This window comes from Myotis myotis, unplaced genomic scaffold (assembly GCF_014108235.1).
Source record: "Myotis myotis isolate mMyoMyo1 unplaced genomic scaffold, mMyoMyo1.p scaffold_m19_p_6, whole genome shotgun sequence".
In the NCBI taxonomy this organism is placed as follows: Eukaryota; Metazoa; Chordata; class Mammalia; order Chiroptera; family Vespertilionidae; genus Myotis; species Myotis myotis.
This window is the reverse complement of record NW_023416368.1, coordinates 29,551,927-29,578,538: the sequence shown is the minus strand read 5'-3', so window position 1 is coordinate 29,578,538 and position 26,612 is coordinate 29,551,927. Positions and strand designations below refer to the sequence as shown.

General features: G+C 40.4%; 1 protein-coding gene across 1 annotated transcript in view; it reads left to right on the top strand.

Annotated features, from left to right (window-relative positions):
• Positions 1-25,265, top strand: part of UBE2D2 (ubiquitin conjugating enzyme E2 D2) — a 50,899-nt gene extending 25,634 nt beyond the window's left edge. The window contains exons 2-7 of the mRNA XM_036312213.1: positions 6,429-6,492; positions 14,373-14,404; positions 14,484-14,561; positions 14,648-14,753; positions 20,395-20,488; positions 23,603-25,265. Coding sequence (XP_036168106.1) covers positions 6,429-6,492; positions 14,373-14,404; positions 14,484-14,561; positions 14,648-14,753; positions 20,395-20,488; positions 23,603-23,648 — 420 coding nt within the window. The 3' untranslated portion in view covers positions 23,649-25,265. The remainder of the gene's footprint in view (positions 1-6,428; positions 6,493-14,372; positions 14,405-14,483; positions 14,562-14,647; positions 14,754-20,394; positions 20,489-23,602) is intronic.
• Positions 25,266-26,612: the final 1,347 nt, after the last annotated feature.

The window sequence follows — 26,612 nt, the reverse complement described above, 5'->3', positions numbered from 1 at the left end:
CATTAATTAGGATTCACCTTCTTGTGACTGCTAAGTCACTGTCACTTATCAGTCTCCTTTGTAGCTTCCAAAAGTGTTGCTGCTGTTATCTTGCTCATTCTTTGTACTTGTGGGTTAAGCCTTAAAAAAATTTTTTCTGTTTCCTCTTATTATAGTAGGATTTGGGGAAAGAGTAAAAGTAATCTTTGTCACTTTGCCTGGAAGTCTGAGATACTTTCAATGGTTCTTCCTGTATGTACTGTCGTACCAAAATTTATATTTCTAGGAATTCTAACTCTAAAGGAATTGTACTTCGAAAGTCATAAAAATAGCCCTAGCCAGCGTGGCTCAGTGGGAAGGGTCCCAGATTTGATTCCAGTCAAGGGCACATGCCTGTGTTGCGGGCTCCATGCCCAGTAGGGGACTTGCAGGAAGCAGCCGATCAATGATTCTCTCTCATCATTGATGTTTCTATCTCTCTCCTTCTCCCTACCTCCCTGAAATCAATAAAGAAATATATTTTTAAAAGGAGTCATAAAAATATAGAGCCCCTATGGCTGTAATTATCCTTATGTGTAGCTGGTAAAACTATTCGACATTTACATATTTTATTTTATTTATTTTAAAGGCTCATAAAGTGGGAATCTATTTTTAAAAACACATTTTTTCTTTAATTTCAAAGAGGAAGGGAGAGAGAAAAAGAGAGAGAGAAAGAAAGAAAGAGAGAGAAAGAGAAACATCAATGATGAGAGAGAATCCTCAATTGGCTGCCTCCTGCATGCCTCCTACTAGGGATCGACCAGGGCATGTGTTCTGACCTGGAATCAAACTGTGACCTCCTGGTACATAGGTTGACGCTCAACCACTGAGCCACACCAGCTGGGCAGTTACAACTTTTAATAGTTATTTTAATCCAAATTTACAGTTAGGAACTGGACATTTATTTTTCAAATAGGAAATAAATATACTTGTTATCAAATTTAGAAGGTATAAAAGGACTATATAGTTCCTATTCTTACCCCTCCAAAGCAGGCTTTCTTCTTGAAGGCAAATACTGTTAATAGTTTCTTGCATATTCTTCAGAAATATTTTATGCATATGCAAAGATGGATGGATATATGTTTTCTAAAAAATAAACAGCTTTGAAATATATATTACATACAATAAAATTCAACAATTATAAATATCACTGAGTTTTGATAAATATATATATAATTGTGCAATCTCTACTAAAGTCATGATATAACTTCCCACATTTTCATTGTTCTTTATAGTCAATCTCTCCAAATCCCTCCCTCCTTCCCCATGAACTATTATTGATGTTTTCTGTCAATATAAATTTGCCTTTTCTTGAATATCATATTAATGGAATCATACAGAACATAGTCTTTTCTTTTTCAGACTGTAGTCTTTTTATGTCTGACTACTTTCACTTAGCAGAGTGCTTGTGAGATTAATCCATATCTGTGCCTTGAACCAAGGAAGTGTTGAATGAGTGTGTTAAATGTATTAGCCTAAGTTTGGGTTAGGTTTTTTAAGTTATATCATATTAGCTCATGAAATGGACTAATGAATTTTATATTCACCTTAAATAAATTTAGCTCTCATTGTTAAACCTTGATGTCATTCAGCATGGAAAAAAGTGACTTAATTTGAAACAAAATATTAAGGGTAAGTCACAAGTAAAATTTTATTTAATGAACATGGTAGGACATCAGCATAGCTTGTTCAGTTAAATTTTTTTTTTTCAATCCTCACCCAGGGATATGCTTATTGATTTTAGAGGGAAGGGAAAGGAGGAAGAGAAACATCAATGTGAGAGAGAACATGGTTTGGTGGTTTTCCTTACATGACCTGACCAGGAATGGAACCCGTAACCTTTCAGAGTATGGGACGTTGCTCCAACCAACTGAGCCACACCAGCCACAGCCAAATTATATTTTAGTAGCAATCTATTGCTATATTAGGAAAAAAAAAAAAGAATTGTGTTTTAAATCAGGCAAGCATTCTTGGTTGTACTGACATTTTTTACAAACATTTGGGGATGGGCATTGTATATAGGTTAATTTTTTCTTGAGTTGGATATGGAATCTTTGTTGTAGAGGGGTACAAAATCCAAAAATTGAGATACTTGAGAAAGTAATTATTCTTAAATCTTTATCTCAATCTCAGCATTTTAAAAAGACAAATTTTATTTCTATACTTTTATGCTTTGTACTCAAGCTTACAGATAGGATAAAACAGAATAATGTACCAAAATGACTTGGTTGAATAAGTTAACAGAAAGGGCTAACATAACTATGGTATTACAAATGGAAAAGTATATAATACAGTGGGGCCTTGACTTACGAGTTTAATTCGTTCCGTGACGGAGCTCATAACTCAGATTACTCGTATGTCAAATCAAAAAGTGAACGAGTGAGACACGTGATGCTGGGCTGATGTTGTGGCATTCACTGTGCCGTTCGCTGCGCCAACTAGCAGTGGGGTATCTGAAGCTGGCTCGTAACCCGAATTTTAGTTCGCAACCCAAAGCAAAAAATCGGCTGAGAGACAGCTCGTATCTCGAAAAACTCGTTAGTCGGGACACTCGTAAGTCAAGGCCCCATTGTATTTGGAATATTAAAGTCATACCTTTGTTAACTAATTAAGATTCTAAGTAGTTTTTATCGTACTTAAAAATATTGAATTTTACTGTTATATTGTAAAAATAAAATCTAAACTAATCCTTCCCCAGAGCTTGATTTTACCTCAAATACCAAGCCAAAGGGAAAGGGAATACAGTATGATTTCCTGCCTTGAATTTTTTTAGGCATCTCCACACAGTAAAAAAATCTCTTGTTTGTGGGCTCTTATGTTAAAACTAGAGGCTTGGTGCACAAGATTTGTGCATTTGGGTGGGGGGGTTCCTTCAGCCCGGCCTGCGCCCTCTTGCAGTCCGGAAGCCCTTGGGGGATGTCCGACTGATGGCTTAGGCCTGCTCCCCAAAGCGGGCCTAACTTGGCAGTTTGGACATCCTTAGCCCTGCCATGGAGGCAGGAGAGGCTTCTGCCACTGCTGCTGCTCTCACCAGCCGTGAGCCCGACTCAGGGCTTCTGGCTGAGCAGCGGTCCTCCTGTGGGAGAACACTGATCACCAGGGGGCAGCTCCTGCGTTGAGCGTCTGCCCCCTGGTGGTCAGTGCATGTCATTGCCACCAGTCGTTCCGCTATTTGGTCGATATGCATATTAGCCTTTTATTATATAGGACTAGAGGCCCAGTGTACGAATTGGTGCACACTGAAAGGATGTTAATTAGAAATATTTTAATATCACTATTCGCCTTTTTTCTATAATAGAAGTGTCAACCAAATTCACGATTGACAATGACAGATGAAAACACATGTGTGAGATTGGCACCAGTGAGAGCTTTATATCTATACATATAAAAGCCAAAGTGACTGAACGACCAGTCGACCGGTTGCTATGATGCACACTTACCACCAGGGGGCAGACGCTCAATGCAGGGGCTGCACCCTGGTGGTCAGTGTGCTTCCATAGTCAACCTTCCGCAGTCCCCCTGGCCGGCCCTGATCACTCCGATAGGGACTAGGTGGTCCCAATGGGTCCCAATGGGTCCCGATTGCCAGCCAGGCTGAGGGACCCCACCTGTGCACGAATTTGTGCACCAGGCCTCTAGTATATAAATTTGTTTAATTAGACCTGCTCTCTGATTTAGCTAAACTTTTTCCAGCCCAGTGAAGCACCCCAACTTCTCTTTCAGGTAGTTGTCAGCAACACAGCAGTAAATATCAACATGAAGCAGATTATTATTGCAGATCACACAGGAAGAACAAAGGGTGAAATATTTAACTGTAGCAGTGTTTGACTATATTCTGCGCAGAGAGAAAACCTGAAGTCATTTTCAAGTTCCACCATTTCTTTTCAGTCGGGTCAAGTTTTTAAAATTTCTTTCTTTTTTTTTTTTTAAATATATTTTATTCATTTTTTACAGAGAGGAAGAGAGAGAGACAGAGAGCTAGAAACATCGATGAGAGAGAATCATCGATCAGCTGCCTCCTGCACATCTCCTACTGGGGATATGCCCGCAACCCAGGTACATGCCCTTGACCGGAATTGAACCTAGGACCTCTCAGTCCGCAGGCCGACGCTCTATCCACTGAGCCAAACCGGCTTCGGCAAGTTTTTAAAATTTCTAAATCTCTGTTTTCTGGCTAATGAAAAGAAAATAGGATTCTATTGAGTCTCCTACCTACCTACTCCAGGACTTCTGTGAGGATCAAATGAGATGAGGCACGTGAAAACACTTCACAGACATTTGGTTAAAGTGTAAAATGTTTGCACTTGGCTATAAAGCAAGTTGTATTCCTGGGCTGAAGAATATCCAAGGAGGCTAGTCGCTAGGGAGAGGAAGCCAGGTGTTGCTACGTGACGTCATTACCCGTTGCCCATAGCCACCATTTCTGCGCTGGGCTGGGCTGTGGGCTGCATTTTGCACCATGGAGTCTTGGCAGCGTTGGCTGCGATTTGGTGGGCTGTTGCTCCAGGGTGGTGGCGGGGCCTGTATCCCACTTGGGGAAGCTGAGTGTTGCTTTGTCAGCATGGCAGGTCTGTGGTGCCATTTCTTTGTAAATGGCCAGTGCATGTCACGGCAGCTTCTGCGTTGAGCATCTGCCCCCCTGGTGGTCAGTGTGCATCATAACGACTGGTCAGATGGTTGGAGGGACACTTAGCAAATTAGCCTATTATATATATATATACTAGAGGCCCGGTGCACAAAAATTTGTGCGCTCGGGGGGGGGGGGGTCCCTCAGCCCGGCCTGTGCCCTCTCGCAGTCTGGGACCCCTCGGGAGATAACGACCTGCTGGCTTAGGCCTGCTCCCGGGTGGCAGAGGGCAGGCCCAATCCCTAAGTGCAGCCCCTGGTCGGGCTCAGAGCAGGGCCGATTGGGGAGTTGGGGTGCCGCCCCGTCATGCACAGAGCAGGGCAGATTGGGAGGTTGTGATGCCACCCTCAGTCACGCTCAGGGTAGGGCCAATTGGGGGGTTGGGGCACCGTCCCCTATCACACTCAAGGCAGGGTCGATGGGGAGGTTGCGGCACCACCCCCTGTCACGCACAGAGCAGGGCCAATCAGGGGGTTGGGGCGCTGCCCCCGTCACACACAGAGCAGGGCCCATCAGGGGGTTGGGGCGCCGCCCTCTATCACCCACAGAGCAGGGCCGATCAGGGGGTTGGGGTGCTGCCACTCTCACACTCAGGGCAGGGCCGATGGGGAAGTTATGGCTCTACCCCATCACACACAGAGCAGGGCCTGTGGGGGTGGGGGGTTGGGGAGCTCCCCCTTATCAGGCACAGAGCAGGGCTGCTCAGGGGGTTGGGGCCCCGCCCCCTGTCACACACAGAGCCGCAGGGCGATCAGGGGGTTTGGGCGCTGCCCCCTGTCACGCTGATCCCGGTGCCGGGAGTCATATTACCCATTTACTATATAGGGTAGAGGCCTGGTGCATGGGTGGGGCCAGCTGGTTTGCCCTGAAGGGTGTCCTGGATCAGGGTGGGGGTCCCCACTGGGGTGCCTGGCCACTCTGGGTGAGGGGCTGAGGGCTGTTTTCAGGCTGGGAGTGACTGAAGTTCCCAACCGCTCCTTTTTTTCTTTTTTTTTTTTTTATTCTGGGCCAGCTTTACCTTGAGGCTTGGCTCCAGCTCTTAGGCCTCCCTCCGGTGCTAAAAGTAGGTTTCTGGCCTTTGCTCACAATGTTGCGAATCTGCTGGCTGAAGTCCGGAGGTATTTGTTACAATGTTTCATAAACTGCCCGCTCAGAGGCCTGCAGCCGCAGGCGGGGAACATTGGTTTCCTCCAACGATCCTCCGTCACTGAGGCAAGCAAGCCTCATGTTAGTTTCAAGCTGCCTGGCTGCCGGCAGCCATCTTGGCTGACAGTTAATTTGCATATCTTGCTGATTAGCCAATGAAAAGGGTAGCGGTCGTACGCCAATTACCATGTTTCTCTTTTATTAGTGTAGAATATAGATAACTTCAGCCAGCGTTTTTAATGTATCCTTTTTTAAGTTTTTTTCTACGACCTTTGTAACCCTGGTAGTAGATACCATCTGAAAACATCAATATCTTGTTAGATGGTCTCATATAATTTGGAATATTTATGATTTCAAGAGCTTTAAATGTAACCTTATAGTTCTGTGACTCTAGTCACATAATCATGTTTACCTTATATTTACTTACTGAACTGTAAGCAAAAATGATCCATTATTTAAAACGTACATGTGTACTTAAGAATCTAAAATACTTTAACCTATCCACCCCTCTCTGACTCTGAAGGAGTGCTCCCAAAAGAGCTGTACTGGTGGGACAGAGAATATTGTAATAGTGAAAAATTGTATTAATGGGTAACAGATTTATGTTGAATACATTTCTTCTTTCTCCTTTCTTAAGGAATTGAATGACCTGGCCCGGGACCCCCCAGCACAGTGTTCAGCAGGTCCTGTTGGAGATGATAGTAAGTATTTAGAAGGAATAATAGAGTAAAAGAGTACAATAACTTGCCTCTGGGAACTTCAGAACTGATGAATTACCTCTCCTAAGGTTATTTTGGGTGAAGGATAATTTTGCTTTAGGAAAGAGGTAGTGTTTACCCTTACTTGTCCATGAAAGATGCACTTCTATGTATATCCCATCATCTTCTGTATTGTTCATTACAGTTTGAACCTCTTTTGCCAGACAGTGTCTGTGTAATTTATTCTGACCCCTTCCTATCTATCTTTCACCCCATTTGTGTATTTTTTTTTCCTTTTACTCCTCACCTGAGAACATGCATAAAGAGGAAAGGAGAGAGAGAGAAACATTGATCAGTTGCCTTCTGACTGTGCCCTAACTGGCAGTGTAAACTAGCAACCCAGGTATGTGCCCTGACCAGGAATCAGACCAGCAACCCTGCTGTGCACAGGATGATGCTCAAACAACTGAATCACTCCATCTGGGTATTTTGGTACATAATATTAGTACAACTAGATATTGCTCTTTAAGATAATACTAAGGATGATTGTGTGTATATGCATGTGTCTGTCTTTCTATTGGATCATACTTGTATTGATGGGTACAATTTGCTTATTTTGTTATATTTTTTTAATCCTCACCCAACAATTTTTTTCTTACTGATTTTTAGAGAGAGAAGCGAAGAGGAAGGGAGGAAAGCGGGGGGGGGGGGCAGTGGGAGAGAGACAGACAGACAGACAGACACATTGGTGGTTGCCTCCTGTATGCACCCAGTGATCAAGCCCACAACTGAAGTACGTGCCCTTTACCGGGAATCAAACCCTCAACCCTATGATCCACGGGCTGACACTCTAATCATTAAGCATACTGGCCAGAGCCAGTTTGCTTATTTTTAATGTCCAATGTATCTGCTTAATCCTGTCTAAAATAATTTATTAAATCTTACCACATATGTTGGATAATAATTTTCCTTTCATTCCATTTTGTCTCAACATAGCTTCCCCCCCCCCCCGTATACCATCATCTAGCCTTTTTTAAAGTGAAGATAAGTGAATAAGACTGATTATTTTTTTACACAAGACTCACAAAAAAAATGAAACATTTAGCAAATAGAAAAAATGACCATACTTGGAAACATTTGTGTAAGAGAAGTAGATTGTGTAGCTTAAGACAAGTAAACATGAAGTTATATATTATCTTGTGTTTAAAACCTATTTTTTCCTGATATTTCTTAAGAATGGTGTTTGTAGCTCTTGCTGGTGTGACTCAGTTGGTTGAGCCGTCCTCTGATATACCATGAAGTCACTGGTTCGGTTTGATGTCAGGGCACATGCCCAGGTTGCAGGCTCAATCCCCAGTAAGGGGTGTTCAGGAGACAGCCAATAGATGTTTTTCTCTCCCTCTCCTTTCCTCTCTCTAAAAATCAATAAAAACATACAAAAAATATTGTTTTTAGTTTGCTAAATCCGTGAGAATCAAAGCAAGGCCCTATTATAAGTATTGCTTTACAGATAAACAGATAGATGTTATCCTATATAATAAAAACCTAATATGCTAAGTGTCCAGTCATCTGGTTGTCTGTTCAACCAAAGTGTAATATGCTAATGATATGCTAAGGCTGCTCAACCGCATGCTATGACATGCACTGACCACCAGGGGGCAGACACTCCGACTAGTGGGTTAGCTTGTTGCTGGGGTCCAGCTGATCAGGACTGAGCGAGATGGGCCAGAGACACCTGGAGCCCTCCCGCGGTCCCTCCCCGGCTGGCCAACCTCCCACATCCTTCCCTGGCCCTGATCGTGCACCAGTGGGGTCCCAAGGCCTGGCCTGCGCCCTATCACAATCCAGGACCCCTTGGGGGATGTCGGAGAGCCAGTTTCAGCCTGATCCTGCAGGCCAGGCCAAGGGACCCCACTGGTGCATGAATTCATGCACCGGGCCTCTAGTAAAGTATAAGACCAAGTGCATGTGATGAAAAATCCCATATACATTATTATATTTAGACCTGTCCAGTATGAATAACTATGGTACTTGATACTAAACAGGATAGGCCAAATACTTAAACAAATGTTATCTCATTTAAGCTTCACAATAATATTTTGGGTGAGTGGAGTTAGAAGTTGTAAATTATTTTAGAAAAAAATCTAGTGAGAGCCTCATAGAGGTTCCCAGAGTAGTCGCATATTTAGGTTTTCAGATTCTAGTTGTCATTCCACAGTATTATATAGTGTACCTGCATTTGTATGCTCTTTCAAAAGTGGTTTTAAGACAAATTCCTCAAAGTTGAGAATAGCTAATCTTTACTTGAAAGTGTTTGAAGTCTGGGGATTAAATTTCATTTTTTAAGTTCTCTTCAGTGTGCTTAAGTAATTTCCCTTTGCTTCTAAACTAGTTAATACTATCACATTTCTTTCTCAGATAGAAAACTTGTTACCTGAGAAAGTTAAATAAAACTCCTAAAGTATAAGCAATAAAAGAAAACGAAAAAAGAGAAATTAGAATCCATCAAAATTTAAAATCTAGGTGCTGCAATTGGTATCTTTAAGAAAGCAAAAAGACACAGTATGGGAGGGAAATTTTGCAGGTCATAATTTCTGATAAGGCATATTTATCCAACATCTATATATATATAAAAAGGCAGTATCTGTCACGACCAGGATGACCAAAGGACGGACTGGTCACCTTCCCCCAGCCCATAGGGGACTAGCGAGCTGCAGTGGGTAGCAAGCAGCTCGCGCTGGGCCAGCCCCTATCTTCCCCCTGCTGGCAGCGCAGCGGACCCCATTCCAGGCGGAGGCAGAAGAGGCGCATCCCACACCCTGCCAGGTTCTCAGACCCCCGTGCCAGCATCGAAGTCTCAGATGCCAGTGCTTTGTTATCCGCCACATCTCTGTGGCCCCGGCACTGCCTGGGCAGAAGTTTTGCACACATGACCTATCGGGCCCAGGGCCAGTTTCTCTGTCTACTCTTGCTACCTGCTGCCCATCTGCCCGCTGCTCAGACACCCGAGCCAGGACTCGCTGCAGGGCAGGCCCAGTCACTCCTTCCCACCCACAAGGGTCTAGCGGCCTCAGCAGCACCTGAACCCACGACCTGCCTCTGGGAGGGTGGGTCTGGGCTAGGGATCCACAGCCCCTCCTCCACAACATCCCACCCAGCAGTGGGGGAGGGGGCAGCCTCCCTCCTTTCCAGCTCCATCCCAGCACAGAGGCTGGGGCGTGTCTCCACCCCCAATACCCTCCAAAACCCTGGGAAGAAGTGCCCGCCCACCCAGCCAGCACCAGTGCCTCAGGCTCCCGTGGCTGCTGCTCCCCTCAGCCATCAGCCCACCAGCAGGGGAGGGGTTGAGGAGGGAAGCTGTTGGTGCAACTCTGTCTGGTTCAGCCGGCTCTCACCCTGTGCCTCCCTGCTCCGCTTCAGCGGAGGGGACCCCAGCACCTTATGCGCGTTTGTCAGGGTTGCCGCCATCTTGGGAAGGTCAACGCCCCGCTTACTGCTGAAGCCTCAGGCAGTAGACGCCCTGCGGTCGCCATGACAGAGAGGTCATGGAGTGTCAAGACACTGCCTCTGGTTGAAGCAGGTGCTGTGGGAGCAATGGAACCAAAAATGGTTATGTCCAACAGCCATCTAACTCCACACGGGGCGTGCGAATTAGTCATTATTAGAACCGAATTTAGTACCAGTGTGCCCCATTTTAAGCAAGCCCCCCCCCCCCAAATAGACGTGCCATGTTGGTAATTCACTTTACTATAGGAAGAATGCACAAAGATTCTTGAAATAAGCAAAATATTTTGCACCTCACAGTCTGAAACGTTTAAACATCATTAAAAATAATCTCTGTGAGTAAAGGGAGTTGATATTAACAAAATCTAATATACCCAATTCAAAATGTCATTCAGAAATGCACCTACTATGTAAAATCAAAGTATGGGATCTAGTGTTTAGAAAAAGCAACTTTACTTCCACTCTACCTACTCATCCCCTCAGCCTTATGCTTTGCACAAAAGTCTCAAAGGGATGGAGCAGAAGGAAAAGTAATGCCTCATGGCACTGAAATTTATCAGTTTCTTTAACAAATATTTATAAAAGTTGTATTAACTTTGTGTCTGTATTATAGAAACACAATACAGCTCTGTCCCTATCTTCAAAGGGCTTAAAGTCTCTGTGAGTTCCCAGTAAGGTAAACCCGTAAACAGCCAAAGAAGGAGCAGGTTCCAATACAATTCTTACAAAAATTACTGAGTAAAAAACTGTCCTCACTCTCCCTCTAGAACAAGAATTAAAAGGAGCAAATAAATATAATGAATGAATCCAAACCCCTTTGTGAACCCCAACCCTCAGGGACTAACACAGGTTTTGTGAGGCCTAAAGTTTACTGAACCTGAAAGACTAATTTTAGGGGGGGGGGATTTTTTTAAATAAGGTTCAAAAATGACTTTATTTAGAATAAGAAAATAAATTACAAATAACTGTAGGCTTGAGGAATCTGTCCCTTTTTCTTTTAAATCATTTCAGGCAGGTTATCCAAAATGCTGCTGGTTGCAACTTGCTTGCTCTCTCCCCCAGAACAAATCCAGCCCTCACAGGGGCTCTGAAGTTTCCTTGGCTTTACCATAAAAATAAAAAAAATAAAAATAAAAACATTTCAACAACACTCCTTTCTGGACAAAATTCTTTCTTTTTAAATTTTTTAATTTTATCAAAGTAGTAAATACATAGTTCATAATGTATCTTTTTCCTAATAGGTGTGTAGTGTAGTAATATATAATTGTTGTTTTTACTCTATTGTTGACACTATTATAGATGTCTCCCATTTCCCCCCCTTTACCCTCCTCTACCCAGCCCCCCCACCTCTGGCCATCACCACACTTTTGTCTATGTCCATCCTCCTCCCCTCTGATCTCTGTCAGTCCCTCCCATCCTATATAATAAAAGGCTAATATGCAAATCGACCAAATGATGGCGCAACTAGTCGCTGTGATGCCCACTGATCACCAGGGGACAGATGCTCAATGTAGGAGATGCTCCCCCTGGTGGTCAGTGCACTCCCACAGGGGGAGTGCCACTCAGCCAGAAGCCCTGAGCTGGGCTCACAGCTGGCAAGCACAGCAGCAGTGGCGGGAGCCTCTCCCGCCTCCATAGCAGAGCTAAGGATGTCTGACTGCTGGCTTAGGCTCACTCCCCCAAGGACATCCTTTCCCCCGAGGGCATCCTTTCCCCCGAGGGCTCCTGGACTGTGAGAGGGCACAGGCCAGGCTGAGGGACCCCAGCCATATGCACGTTGGGGGGCGACCAGGCCAGCAAGGGGAGGGCTGTTAGGGGCGACCAGGCAGGCAGGCAGAGGCAGTTAGGGGCGATCAGGCAGGCAGAGGAGCAGTTATAGGGGCATTAGGCAGGCAAACAGGTAGTGGTTAGGAGCCAGTGGTCCTGGATTGTGAGAGGGATGTCCAACTGCCGGTTTCTGGCAGTCGGACATCCCCCAAGGGGTCCCAGATTGGAGAGGGTGCAGGCTGGGCTGAGGGGACCCCCCTCCTCACCCCCATGCACGAATTTTGTGTATCGGGCCTCTAGTATATTTATAAAAACTAAAACTCAACAATATAACCAATCCAATTTTAAAATGGGTAAAGGATCTGAATAGACATTTCTTCAAAGAAAATACACAAGTGGCCAATAAGCACATGGAAAGATGCTCAACATCATTAGTCATTAAGGAAATGCAGATTTCACTTTATACCCACTAGGATAGCTAGAATGAAAAAGGCAAATACAGTGGAACCTCATTTCTTGAACGTCTCCCATCTCAAACAATTCACTTCTCAACTGACAACCCTTTCATGCTGATACCTGTATGATCAGTCACGCACCTCTTAGGTGACAAAGAGAATGCACGAATGAATATGAATCAGTTTACCACTGTTAAAATTTCAGGATATTGTGCTGTGAATATTTTCATTTTTTTTTGCTTTTGTTGCTGCTTATAATTATTGTTAAATTTTCAATTTTTACGGTTCATTTGCTTTTTGTTAATTTTCATTTACATTTCATGTTCTTTTTGTTTTGAAAGTGTTTATAGGTTAAACAGTAAGTGGAGATGTATTGTATATAAGAAAGGTTAAAATAGGGAATCATTGGGGGGTCTGGAATGGCTTAATTCAATTTACATTATTTCTAGTGGGGAAAAATGATTTGGTTTTTGAATGGCCTTCCGGAATAAATTAAGTTCAAGAGATTAGGTTCCACTGTAATACCAAGTGTTGATGAGCAGGTGGAGAAATTGGAACCTTCATACATTGCTGATTAGAACACAAAAACGGTACAGCCAATTTGGAAAACAGTCTGGCAGGTCCTCAAAAAATTAACACATATGTGACCCAGTGAGTTCACTCCTTAGGTATATATCCAAGAGAAATGAAAACATATATTCACACAAAAACTTGTGCGTAAGTGTTCATAGAAGCGTTATTTATAATTGCCAAAAAAAGTGAACATCCCAAATATCCAACAACTGATGAAGGGATAAACAAAATGTGGTATATACATACAATGGAATATTATTCGGCCACAAAAGGAGTGATCCCCAGTAGAGGGTTTGCAGGAGGCAGCGATCAATATTTCCATCTTTCTCTTTTCCCCCTCTCTCTAAAAATCAATAAAATCATATTTTTAAAGAAGTTGATTGGCAGAAGAGTAGTCTTAAGAAGGGAAGCCTCAGCAATACCTGTCCTTCATTTTAAAAAAATATATTTTATTGATTTTTTACAGAGAGGAAGGGAGAGAGAGTCAGAAACATCGATGAGAGAGAAACATTGGTCAGCTGCCTCCTGCACGCCCCTCACTGGGGATGTGCCCACAACCAAGGCACATGCCCCTGACCAGAATCGAACCCGGGATCCTCCAGTCCGCAGGCCGACGCTCCATCCACTGAGCCAAACTGGCCAGGGCATGTCCTTCATTTTTAATTCCTAATAAACAGGCTGCTATTTGTGGGTTCAGGCCTCAATGAGGAGCAAAAAAATCATAGTCATAGTTTCACATGCAGAGGTAGAGGATTTGGACTGACATTCCATTGGATTTTCATATGACTTCTTAGTTTTCACATTTCCTCCTTGTGACAGCCTAGCTGGTTTGGGTTGTTCACATGTAATCTCAGTGATGACTTCCCTTAGTTTGCCAAGATCTTAGTATGAATGTTAAGTGCTGAGTAGCTTGCTTGTAAGTGAAAACTCTGGCTTTTTGGTCTCTATACTGTACTTAGTTACACCACCCTTGAAATGGAACAAGCGTCATTTTTTGCTGTTTGAAGAGAATATTTCATTATTATGCAACTTTATAATTTCTTTGGCTTACCCTTAGAGCTTATAATCAAGCTTTAAGCTTTCAGCTAATGTTTTCTTTTTTTATTGTGAAACCAATAATTCTAAGCATCTACACAGAGAGCTTTTAGAAATTGTTTCTCATTTGTAAAAATTATTCTTTCCTAATTTGAGTATTATCTACTTTGTAGTAAATGATATATATCTGTGTTGGGGAAATGATATAACACATCAAAGAATTGAATTTTTTGGCTCTTTTTTATCCTTTGAGGTGAGGAAATATCTGTTTAAAAGTGGAACTTTGAAGCTTGTCAAGAATTCTGTCTCCTTGACATGAATTTTCATGTTTCAGCCCAAATACTTTTTCATTGAGCATCTTATCAGTGTGCTAGACCATGCTAGTCCTTTTTCTCACTTCAGGCTAAAAAAATTTGATTTAGAGATTCCTCATCCTGCCTAAGATTCATCATATTGCTTATAAATGAACTGAGATTAAATGAGGAATGTTATGATGTAGGTACAGTGTGGATATTGCTTCATGGTAATTTTGTTGTTGTTCTTTTCCAGTGTTCCATTGGCAAGCTACAATAATGGGGCCAGTAAGTATTCATATTAATTTCAGAATAAATAGTTTATGTAATTGATTCATTTTAATCCCACTTTTCTTGTTATCAACAGAACGACAGTCCCTATCAGGGTGGAGTATTTTTCTTGACAATTCATTTCCCAACAGATTATCCCTTCAAACCACCTAAGGTAATTGGGATATGTTAATTGCTTTTCATGTGTTTCCTATGATACTAATAAACCAGTTTACAAAAATTTTTTTCTTTTTTCTATAGGTTGCATTTACAACAAGAATTTATCATCCAAATATTAACAGTAATGGCAGCATTTGTCTTGATATTCTGCGGTCACAGTGGTCTCCAGCACTAACTATTTCAAAAGGTAATGGAATGGGTATTCAATATCAAGATAAAGGAACTGTGTTTTAAAAGTCTTCTTAAGGTTATTTTTAAAAATTACTTATATTTATTTTAAGAGAAAGTAGCAATTCCCCTTATTTTTGAATAGATCTTGAGACCAATGGAAAGCATTGGATTTTCAAGTATATATATTTCTTTGTGTTGTGACTATTGTGTTCATTTTGCTATTCTAAATGCTATAGGTTGGAAAATAAATTTTTATTTGAGCATCTTAACAATCTTTGGTATATAGTTGCCTGTGCATTTGAAAATGTATAGAGAAAGTTAGTTACTAATTTTGTGATGAAAGATCCAGTAGCTCTTTATTTTTTTTTTTTAAATATATTTCTTTATTGATTTCAGAGAGGAAGGGAGAAGGAGAGAGATAGAAACATCAATGATGAGAGAGAATCATTGATTGGCTGCCTCCTGCACACCCCACACTGGGGATGGAGCCCACAACCCAGGCATGTGCCCTTGGCCGGAATCGAACCTGGGACCCTTCAGTCCACAGGCCGACGCTCTGTCCTCTGAGCCAGGCCGGCCAGGGCCCAGTAGCTCTTTAAATAAGACATAATTAATTGTATGAGTAGATGGGTTTTTTTTTTCACATTATAACATTTTTATTTATTTTTCAGTTACAGTTTACATTCAGTATTATTTTGTATAAGTTTCAGGTGTACAGTACAGTGGTTAGATAATCATATACTTCACAAAGTGGTCCTCCTGATATTTCAAGTACTCACCTGGCACCATACATGGTTATTACAATATTATTGACTATATTCCCCATGCTGTACTTTATATTCCTGGAACTGTTTTGTGACTACAAATTTTTAGTTCTTAAGCCTTTTTTACCTAGCTCGGGGATTTTTTTTTTTTTTTTTTTATGTCAGTGAGCTGATTGGGTAGTTAATAAACATTATCTGATGTGTTGATTTGAAATTGTGCAACCCTTCAATATCATACCTTTAATCACAAGTGGGTTAAAGTTGTCAAAATACAAATATAAGCCATGGGCCATCCTATATGATAAAAGCCTAATATGCTCTGTGTCCAGTCTTCTGGTCATCCATTCAATCAATCAAAGCATAATATGCTAATGATATGCTAAGGCTGCTCAACCGCTCACTATGACGTGCACTGACTACCAGGGGGCAGACACTCCGACCAGTAGGTTAGCTTGCTGCTGGGGTCCAGCCAATTGGGACTGAGCAAGACAGGCCAGACATGCCCTGGAGCCCTCCCATGGTCCTTCCCCTGCTGGCCAACCTCCCGCATCCCTCCCTGGCCCCAATGGTGCACCAGTGGGGTCCCAAGGCCTGGCCTGCGTCCTCTTGCAATCCAGAACCCCTCGGGGGATATCGGAGAGCTGGTTTAGGCCTGATCCCACAGGCCAAGCCGAGGGACCCCACTGGTGCACAAATTCATGCACCGGGCCTCTAGTAAATAAGATAATGGGCTAATATATTTACAATACAAATAACATGTATAAATCAGTAAGAGAAAAAAACCTATATTCCAATGGATGAGAGGACAGAAAGGAACAAAATAAAGAAATGAAAATTAATATAGTTCCCATTATTCACTTTTTTAATTAACAAAAGATCTTTCCAAAAGAAAACTAAATGCTGATAAGGTACATTACAATGAGTGTTCATATACTACAGAAGCATAGGTTTGTATAGCCCAGGATGTATTAAGAGATGAGATTGAGTAATTAATACCCTCTGACCCAGTAATTCTGGTTTTATTCATTTGTATTAAGAAAACAACCCCAAATAATGAAAAAGCATTGTGTGCAAGTACATTTGTGACAGTGCTATTTATTTCTGAAAATTAGGAATTATTTATAGGCCCAACTATAGAGGAAGAAATAAATCAGTTCTAACACGTGCATTTAAAGGAGGATTGAGCCTTACAAATATTGTGAAAATGGGGAAATGCTGTGTTTGAAAAAAGCAGAAAAGATAAAATTAATATACACTATAACAAGTTATATGGAAAAGTATATTAAATAGCTACAAAGAAACATTTTGTGTATCTCGGTGCTGAAATTTGATGTATAAAAATATTTTTGTTTTCTATCTTATAGTTTATCATTTCTTTAATGTACACATTTAGACAAGAGGAAGCATAGTTTCATGTTAAAGAACATAGATTCATTCTGGTTTTAACTACCCATATTCAAATATGAGCTTTACCTCTTATTGAATGAGACTTAAGACAACTAAGTTTCTGTTCTCTTTCATCTATAGAATAGGGATGATAATTACTATTTCATGGTTATTACGAAGATTGAAAAAGCAAAAATGCACAGTTAACTGATTCTTTATAAGTACTCAAATAACTGGGATAAAGGTACTATTATTGTAAAAAGTGTTGTATATTTGTCATGTTATAACTATTATAAGACTTGTATACTCTGACATTAATTTTTCAGAGGAAACAAGAACTCTGGGGCATTAAATTAAAATTTGGGGGGGTTCTAGGCAAAACTAAAAACAAAGAATTAGAGGACCACGTTTTTAAAAATTGTAATGGAAATAATTTTTCGAGATAAGTGGCCTCTTTTCTTTTTGTAGGCCCCTTGCACGTCATGGGCTACTTGTGAAAGTGTTCATATACTTTTCTTGTGACTTCTTGGCCTGCTTGCTCTTCATTCACAAAGTAGCAGTTAGCAGTAGAGAAATAAATCTAGTAAAGTAATGGGTCCAAAAGAGGTGGAATTGTGTGTGTGTGTGTGTGTGTGTGTGTGTGTGTGTGTGTGTGTGTTGGGAAGTGGGGAGGTCTGTATACCTGAAATTGTTACCACAAATTTCTTTCCCTTCCTCTTCTGTGCCTAGTGTTGATTTTTCAGTTATTCTCAATCATAAGGGCTGCTAGTTTTATTAGACTTAATGTTCCTTCTATCTGGGTAGCTATCTTTTAAAATCATTGAGGTGCCATTTTAGTGAATTTGATTATATCAGGGTATCTAGGTTTAATGTTTTAATGATTCCCTTTTGTAAATGGAATGTATGAGCAAGCAATTCTGCGAAAGACCTGAGTCTTGTGTGTAAAAATAATTTTTTCCTCCTTTTTCTTTTGTTAATCCTCACCAGAGGATTTTTTTTTCCCATTGATTTTTAGTGGAAGGGAGAGGGGCAGTAAGAGACAGAGGCAGAGAGAGAGACAGAGAGACAGAGAGACAGAGAGACAGAGACAGAGACAGAGACATCGATTGGTTGTAGCGCAAGTATGTGCCCTTGACAGGGAATCAAACCTACAATCCTTCAGCGCTCAGGCCAACGCTCTAACCACTGAGAAATACCAGTCAGGGCAATTTTTCCTTTAATGTAGTCTGCTTTCAAGGGCCATAATTTTGACTCGAATTTCACTCTACTTTGACTATATATGTTAGATATCTAAATATATTGAAAACTTAAGCAGATAAATGTGCCATAAAGCCTCTTTGTTATATGTTTTTAGAATTGGAAGTGACTATGGGTTATGACACTAATGAAAATGAATATATACAGATGAAGATGTATACGTAGGTGAAAAATTAGTTATTTCAGTGAAGAGTCTATGCAGGTTGTAGAAATAGGAGTTAGTCTCTTTACAGTGAAGGAAGGTATAGTGCAGTATAAGGCAAAATTAATTTTCTGCGAATTAAAGGAACTAGTATACTAAGAATCCTTTTACCAGCTCCAGATAACCACCACTCCAGCTTCCTTTCCTGGAAAGAAAGACAAGTTATTTCTTTAAAATGTACCTTTTAAAATAGCCTTATTGGAATGATCGGAATTGTAAATAAAGAAAATTTGTAGCCCTAGCTGGTTTGGCTCAGTGTCTAGAGCAGGGGTCCTCAAACTACGGCCCGCGGGCCACATGCACATACAAATATTGTATTTGTTCCTGTTTTGTTTTTTTACTTCAAAATAAGATATGTGCAGTGTGCATAGGAATTTGTTCATAGTTTTTTTTTTAAACTATAGTCCGGCCCTCCAACGGTCTGAGGGACAGTGAACTGGCCCCCTGTTTAAAAACTTTGAGGACCCCTGTTCTAGAGTGTCGGCCTATGGACTGAAGGGTCCTGGGTTCGGCTCCGGTCAAGGACACATGCCCCAGTTGTGGGCTCAATCCCCAGTGAGGGGCGTGCAGGAGACAGCTGATCAATGATTCTCATCATTGATGTTTCTCTCTCTCTCTCCCTATCCCTTCCTCACTGAAATCAATAAAAAATATATATTAATAAAAAAAATTTATAACTGATACTGTTTTGGTAGTATGTCTAATTTTAGGTGACGAATCAGTTGTACTCTAATTTTAGGTGAAGAATCAGTTGTACTCTTCCCAGTTTGATAGGCTGGACAAGTTTCTTCTTTTTATAGTCAGTAATTTCATGAACATTCAAAAATCTATAACTCCCTGTTGTCATTTCCAGGAAATACATGAAATCTTTCCTAATTGCTGTTAGGATGTTCTGTGCTTGAAGAGGGCATCAGGTGATACACCTGACAATGGGAAGAGAAGATGTTTTGGGAATGCCATCTGCCAGAATTGTGGGCAACGGGAATGAAGAGTCAGAAAACATCTTTCCTGATGTTTTTTATTTTCCATATATTCTTAAGGCAAGGAAATAGCTTTTTTGTTAAACTGAATGATAAAGGGCATGTAAACTTTTTCTTTACCTCTCAGAAGCCCTTGATCTCTACAAAATAGATTTGATAGGAAAAATGAATAAATCCTTTCCTGCTGAATTGATGTTTTGGGAGTCAAGTGGGATCAGAATTATTATCTCTTACTGCCAAACATTAAAGCTGAGTTCTATTAGTCTCAGAATAGAAGGATTGGGATTTATTTCAGTATACCAGAAGCCACTGGATTTTATGTAATTAGTGGCCTTGGCTTCCTTTTTACATTCAATAATGAATACATAAATTAACAACAAATTTAACAGAGGAAATTGTACTATTGAGATTTTCTGCTATATTCCAGGTTGTCACTGAGGAAATGGCTTAGATGAGATTCTAAATTGTCACTGAAAAGAATTTGAGATTTTAGTAGAAGTATATTGTACCCTCTGTAATAAGTATAGCTAGCCCCATTTGAGGGCAGATACTAGCCTTTATGTTTTTGGACTAAATTGTTTTCAACTGAAAATGAAACAAATCCATTGCATCTGAATGTAATATCTGCCATTGAGAAAGCAGTGATTGTTGGATTTCATGTTGGTTATTTCTGACTAAGAACATTCAGTAGTGTGGTTTCTTTGGAATTTTGAAAGCCATTTATTCCTGAACATGGGCTTCTAAAAAATGAAAGTTTATGAGCTCTGAAAAGTGTCATTGGTCTGGGATTTGGAAGACCTGGATTCTAATTTCACTATAATTACTCACTAATGGGACATTGGGCAAGTCACTTCACCAGCCTGGGCTAACTTCCTTAGGGATTTAAGCATAGAGAAATCTTATAATCTTTGTTGATTACTATAACTATAAAGTTAGGTAGAGCTTAACAAAGCTGCTAGGCACTGCAATATAAATAGATTCTTAGAATTTTCTCATGTGTTGGCACCTCATGTTTCTTTGAATTCTTTGCTTTTATCTTTACTAATTTATATGTTTTCTTCATTCTAGTACTCTTGTCCATCTGTTCTCTGTTGTGTGATCCTAATCCAGATGATCCTTTAGTGCCTGAGATTGCTCGGATCTACAAAACAGATAGAGAAAAGTAAGTATGGCCACCAGACAGAAACGGACTTGTGGTAGGGTAGAAATGTTTGTGACTCGCATCTTTCTTAACTAAGGGCTGGGTATGGATCAGATATTTAAAATGAAATCCTAATACACTCACCTGGGGATAGAAAAGAGGAGTGTTTGCATTGAGTATCATTACATGTAGATGACACTGATACTTTTTATTGATTTGAGAGAGAGAGAGACATTAATATGTTGTTTTGCTTATTAATGCATTCATTGGTTGGTTTTTTTATGTGCCCTGACCAGGGATTGAACCCACAACTTTGGTGTATCGGGCCAATGCTCTAACCAACTGAGCTTCCCAGCCAGGGCTGGTATTATCTCTTAATTATTTGATATGACTCCTACTGTCTAGAGCAGCGGTCACCAACCTGTCAAACCTCACAGACCCCCGTGAGGTCTGAAAGGTGGCGACAGCTGGTCTAGAGAAACTTTTCTGCATTATATTTTCAACAGTTTTATGTCTTCTTGGCTTTTGATATTATAACTCATTTTGCATCAAGAGCCCATTTATCTTAGGTATTTGAAAATTAATGGGGAAAGGAAATTGTTTTTCTACCATTTGGTATATTTTTAAAAAAGAAAGAGAATAAATGCCACCAGACATAAAAACCCAAAATTTCCTTCAAAAAAATAAAACTTAATGAAACTTAATGTAGAATTTACATATTTTAGAATTGTACTACAAACTATTAAGAATGGTCAGGATATCCAAAGAAATAGTAACTAAAAGTATTCTGATCTTTTTCTTTTTTTTTTTTTTTTGGTATATTCATTAAAATAGGAGGAAATAGATGGGGAAAAGTGGATAATTTTCTAAAGTTAAAATATAAAGAATTAAAGAATTATTTAAATCCTTCTGGATAAGCGAGGCATATAGATACAACGTTTGTGTGTGTATGTGTTTTCTTGATCTTCACACAGGGGTTAGGTTTTTTTATTATTATTATTATTAGAGGAAGGCAAAAGCGGGGGATGGGGGAAAGAAAAACATAAATTGGCTGCCTCTTGTACTCCCCCCCCCCCCGAGTTGTGGACTGAAACTGCAACCTAGGTATGTGCCCTGACCAGGAATTGAATCTGCAACCTTTTGGTGTATGGGATGGCACTTCACCCAACCGAGCCATACCAGCCAAGGCTAGATACCATATTTTTAGGTGGGGCATTGGGGGATTGTAACAGCAATTGGTTATTAGTTTAGTTTTGTCTGTATTTAGGTCTAAATAGTCTTTGTAGTCATGTATTTCTGGCTGCATTCAGAATAAAATTAGATCATGCTTTTTTCTGTTTGTGAATTTATGCAAATACATTTCTTTTATTAGAGAACCATTTTGTCAAATATCTGGAATTGTGGGCATAACAAAAAGGCATTTCCTAAGCCATTGTGGTTGTAATGTTCAGAAGAACTTGCCTGCATCCCTTTTTATTTATTTTTATCGTTTTTTAAATATGTGTTTGTTGTTTATCCTCACCTGAGGATATTTTTCCATTGATTTTTAGAGAGAGTAGAAGGGAGGGGGAGAGACAGAGAGAGAGAAACATCGATGTGACAGACACACATAAATTGGTTGTTCCCACATGGGCCCAAACCAGGGTGGGAATCTAGCCTGCAACCGAGGTACATGCCTTTGACTGGGAATTGAAACTGTGACCCTTCAGTCCATGGTGCCAGTGCTCTGTCCACTGAGCCAAACCAGCTAGGGCTAATATGTTTTTATTGATTTCAGAGAGAGGAAGGGAGAGGGAGAGAGAGAGAAACATCAATGGCCTCCTGGAGGTCCCCCCCTTCCACCTCTGCTACTGGGGATGGATCCTGCAACCCAGACATGTGCCCTGACTGGGAAATGAATTGTGATCTCCTGGTTCATGGGTTGATATTCAACCACTGGGCAACACTGGCCGGGCCTGCATCCCTTTTTATTTTTTATTTTATTTTATTTTTTTTTAAATATATTTTATTGATATTTTTACAGAGAGGAAGGGAGAGGGATAGAGAGTTAGAAACATCGATGAGAGAGAAACATTGACCAGCTGCCTCCTGCACACCTCCTACTGGGGATGTGCCTGCAACGAAGGTACATGCCCTTGACCGGAATCGAACCTGGGACCTTTCAGTCCGCAGGCCAGTGCTCTATCCACTGAGCCAACCCGGTTAGGGCTGCATCCCTTTTTAAATCAAAGAATTGTAGAACCTTTTGGCCTCCTTATTTTACTACTAGAATGTTCTTCTGGAGCAATAGACCTATTCATTTTAGAAACCAAATTGTTAAAATACATTCTGCCAGAACTAGTGATTTTATTGAGGCAGAGGAAATTATTATATCAATTTAATCACTATAAGTATATGATTTCAAGAACCATATAATGTAGAAGTATATAGTTTGAAGAACTCCAAGTAAATGAACAAGGGTTGAAGATCTTTCCTAGAAATAAGTCAAGCAAGTGTAGAATAAGGGTATGCCAGCAAATGCTAAAATTGAATCAGAACCCTCTATTACAGTGGTTGCCAACCTTTCAGACCTCACGGACCACCAGTAGTCTGCGGACCACTAGTTGGCAACCGCTGCTCTATTAGTAGCATTTTCAGGACATTGTTTTTCTCTTAACAGCTTTTTTTTACCACTATCATTAAATAAATTAGAAATTTGGGGTAAAAGGTGGTTTTACTTGAATGTACATTTCCCCCCTCAAGTTATGGGTGTGTGTTTGTTTATTTGTTTGTTTTTGTTCATCCTTACCGGAGGATATTTTTCCCATTGATTTTTAGAGAATGGAAGCAGGGTAGGGAGAAGGGGGGAGAGAGAGAGAGAGAGAAACATCAATCAGTTGTCTCCTGCATGCGCTCCTATCAGTGCTGGGGATTGAACCTGCAACCCAAGCACATGCCCTTGACTGGGAATCGAAACTGAGACCCTGTGGTGCTCAGGTCAGCGCTTTAACCACTGAGCACACCTGCCATGGTACTACATGGGTTTTTAATAAAGAACACCAGAGAGGATAAAAATGTTACTAAATGGGATAATGAATGATGCCTTCTAACTGACTTCTCACCTGTGTTAAGCTAAGCTTCTCTTTGTGTGTACAGGTACAACAGAATAGCTCGGGAATGGACTCAGAAGTATGCGATGTAATTAAAGAAATTATTGGATAACCTCTACAAATAAAGATAGGGGAACTCTCAAAGAGAAAGTCCTTTTGATTTCCATTTGACTGCTTTCTATGAGCCCACGCCTCATCTTCCCCTGTGCACATGTTTACCTGATACAGCAGTGCTGCGTGTTGTACATACTTCGAACAACAAATAGAAATACTGTACTTCTGTACCAACATTGCCTCCTAGCAGAGAAGTGTGTATGTGACAAGCCAGTTCTTCAGACATAACCTAGGTGTGAGACTAAAAGCTTTCCTATTGACTTAAATTTGGATAACTGCAAGTTGAGGGGTGGTGGGTATGTTGTGTGCTTGGATGGGAAAGAAAAGCTCCACTGACCTGTAGGAGATGTTTTTTAAGTGGAATCCTTTTAAACTCAAAACAGATATGAAAAGCAAGGCGAAGAACATGAAGCTGTTTCTGTATTCATTTTATGCTGAAGGACCTACGTCTTAGGTGAAAGTTATGACCAACCAGATTAAAATCTACCCACATCCTGTATTTTAAGGTCTAAGTTTAACTGGATTGGAGCTATTAGTATATAAAGTGTGATGGGCTTTGTTCCCACCTCTTACATTTCCCCACCCTTTAACCCTCGTCCTTTCAGCCCCTCTTTCTCTCTTCCATATTCTTTGGTTTGTATGTGGTTTCTCAGTTAATACATAGCTAATAGCTCTTATTTTTCTTATGTTTTTAACTACTTAGGTCTTTCTGGATGTAAGGGTGAAAATTCATTTGATGGAAATACTTGTGTATATTTAAAGACCCAGTTGCTCCTCTGGAGCTTGTACGTTCAAGAATGATTAATCTGTGTAATAAACTGATTACTACAGTCATTACATATAATTTTGTGTGAATAGGCTTTTTGATTTTAAGAACTTTATCTAGCTGAGATTAGTGGTGGATTTTCCCCTTATTCTTTAAATGTCCACTGCTTTTCGTTTTCATTTATACTGGTTGCATTTTAAAATCATGAAACAATTCCAGTTTACATAGTAAAAAGGATATCTTGAAAGTAATTTCACTGAACATGATAAGGGCATAAGCTTAAAAGCTTTTCCATGAAATTTATATGTGTAGTATTCCAGGAATATGACTGTTAAACTAAGAAATTTGCTTTATTAATGAAACCAAGCTGCATATCACCAAAACCTTGTGACATTCCCTTGATACATAGGACATAGAACAAAGGCATTGCTATTTGGTAAGTTAAGCTTCTGTGATTGTAAAAGAGCAACATTGACCAAACCTGGGAAACATGAGCACAATCTTGTATTGGAGAGTCTTCATAATTACTTTGCACTAACATTGCAGGATGTTCATTCCATTTTAAATTGTACTGTATGTGGCTTTTTTGAAGTCTTCCCTTGACTCTAGTAAAATGTAGTTTGAAACTTGTAAACAACTGTGTTTGCCAGAAACATCATTCGTGTGAACTAGGCAAGTTACCTTTTTTCCCCTCCTCCTAATCTAATTGTAAACCTGGCCAGCCTGAAGGCCATGGCTGGTGCTCACTAGCCATCAGGTTCTTTCAAATGCATCTTTACACTCTTGCACAAAAATTGAGGAATAAATGTCCACTGCTTTTGGTTTTAAACTTGTTCAACTTGTCTTATCTTCAGTGTCACTATTCTCCCATCTCAGAACTAAAGTGTGACATAACCTGAAAACTATTAAAGTGTTGCATTTTAGCTGCTGGTTACTTATTAGTATTTCTAGCATTCTTGACCTTGCAAAGAAGGTTTGACTGTTAACAGTTGTGGTGAAAGGAGTTAAAATTGAGCTCTAACTTAAAATTATCCTGTATTCTCATTATCGTGGGCAGGTGGGAATTCATTAATTTTTGACTTGCTATTAGCTATATTGTTGACTATGGGTCAGTTGCACACATCCTGAAAGCTGATTCTTTGTTATCTTAGAGAGCTGCCAGTTCATTACTATTTATTAGGTCAAAATGTAAATACTTTTACAAAAGTGTCCGTATTTTTTTAAGTGCTAAGTAGTTATCCTGGTGTGCAAGTTTCTAATGAAAGGGATTTCATAGTCATAAACATTAGACCCTTGAATGCAGTTTGGTTTTGCTCATTTGAGTGTGGAGCTTATTTGGTCCAGTCCATATATATATATGCCTTGGTCAGAATGAAGGCTCAGTCAGGGAGGCCACCTTCCCCACTCACCAAACAAACAAACAAAAAAAGTGTCACTCAGGATGGTTCTCACATTGCTTTTTACAGGAGTGTCTCAGCTTTATCACATGTGAAAGCTTGTTTGCAGTAACCCTGATTAGTGAGGCAGTGGTTATAAGGGAATGTCAATTGTATGGTTTCCCTTTGCTTTGCTTTGCTTTGCTTTGCTTTGCTTTTGCTTTGCTTTGCTTTGCTTTGCTTTGCTTCTTAATTACATAGAGTGCTGTGTCAAGTTATAATTGGAGTAGTTTCTTTTAGTGAAACTACATGATTTCAGATACTTATATGCTCTGTTATTGGCCAGTGGTCAAAGTTAGCGTTGTCCTGCTGGTTTCTATACTTTGGGTAGTACAAAGACTTGGAAGAAAGGCTGTTGAGGTAGGGAGTGGCAGGGTCTATAGAGAGAAGGATATGGTGGTGGTCAGAGAGGGATTCATGTTCTCTGCCCTGACCTAGCAATAGAGGCAATCATTGTACTTCCTACTGCTCCAGTATTACACTTTTTGAGTCATTCTTTGCCTTAACAAATTATTTTGAGCCCTAGGTAGATTGTCAAGAGAGATGAATTATTTCTACATTATAGTTGTAAACTGTTCCTTGTTTGCAATTAAGGTGAAACTGTGGGTTTTGTTTCAGTCTGCTCTAAGGTACTCCTTAATACAGGGGTCCTCAAACTTTTTAAACAGGGGGCCAGTTCACTGTCCCTCAGACCGTTGGAGGGCCAGACTATAGTTTAAAAAAAAACTATGAACAAATTC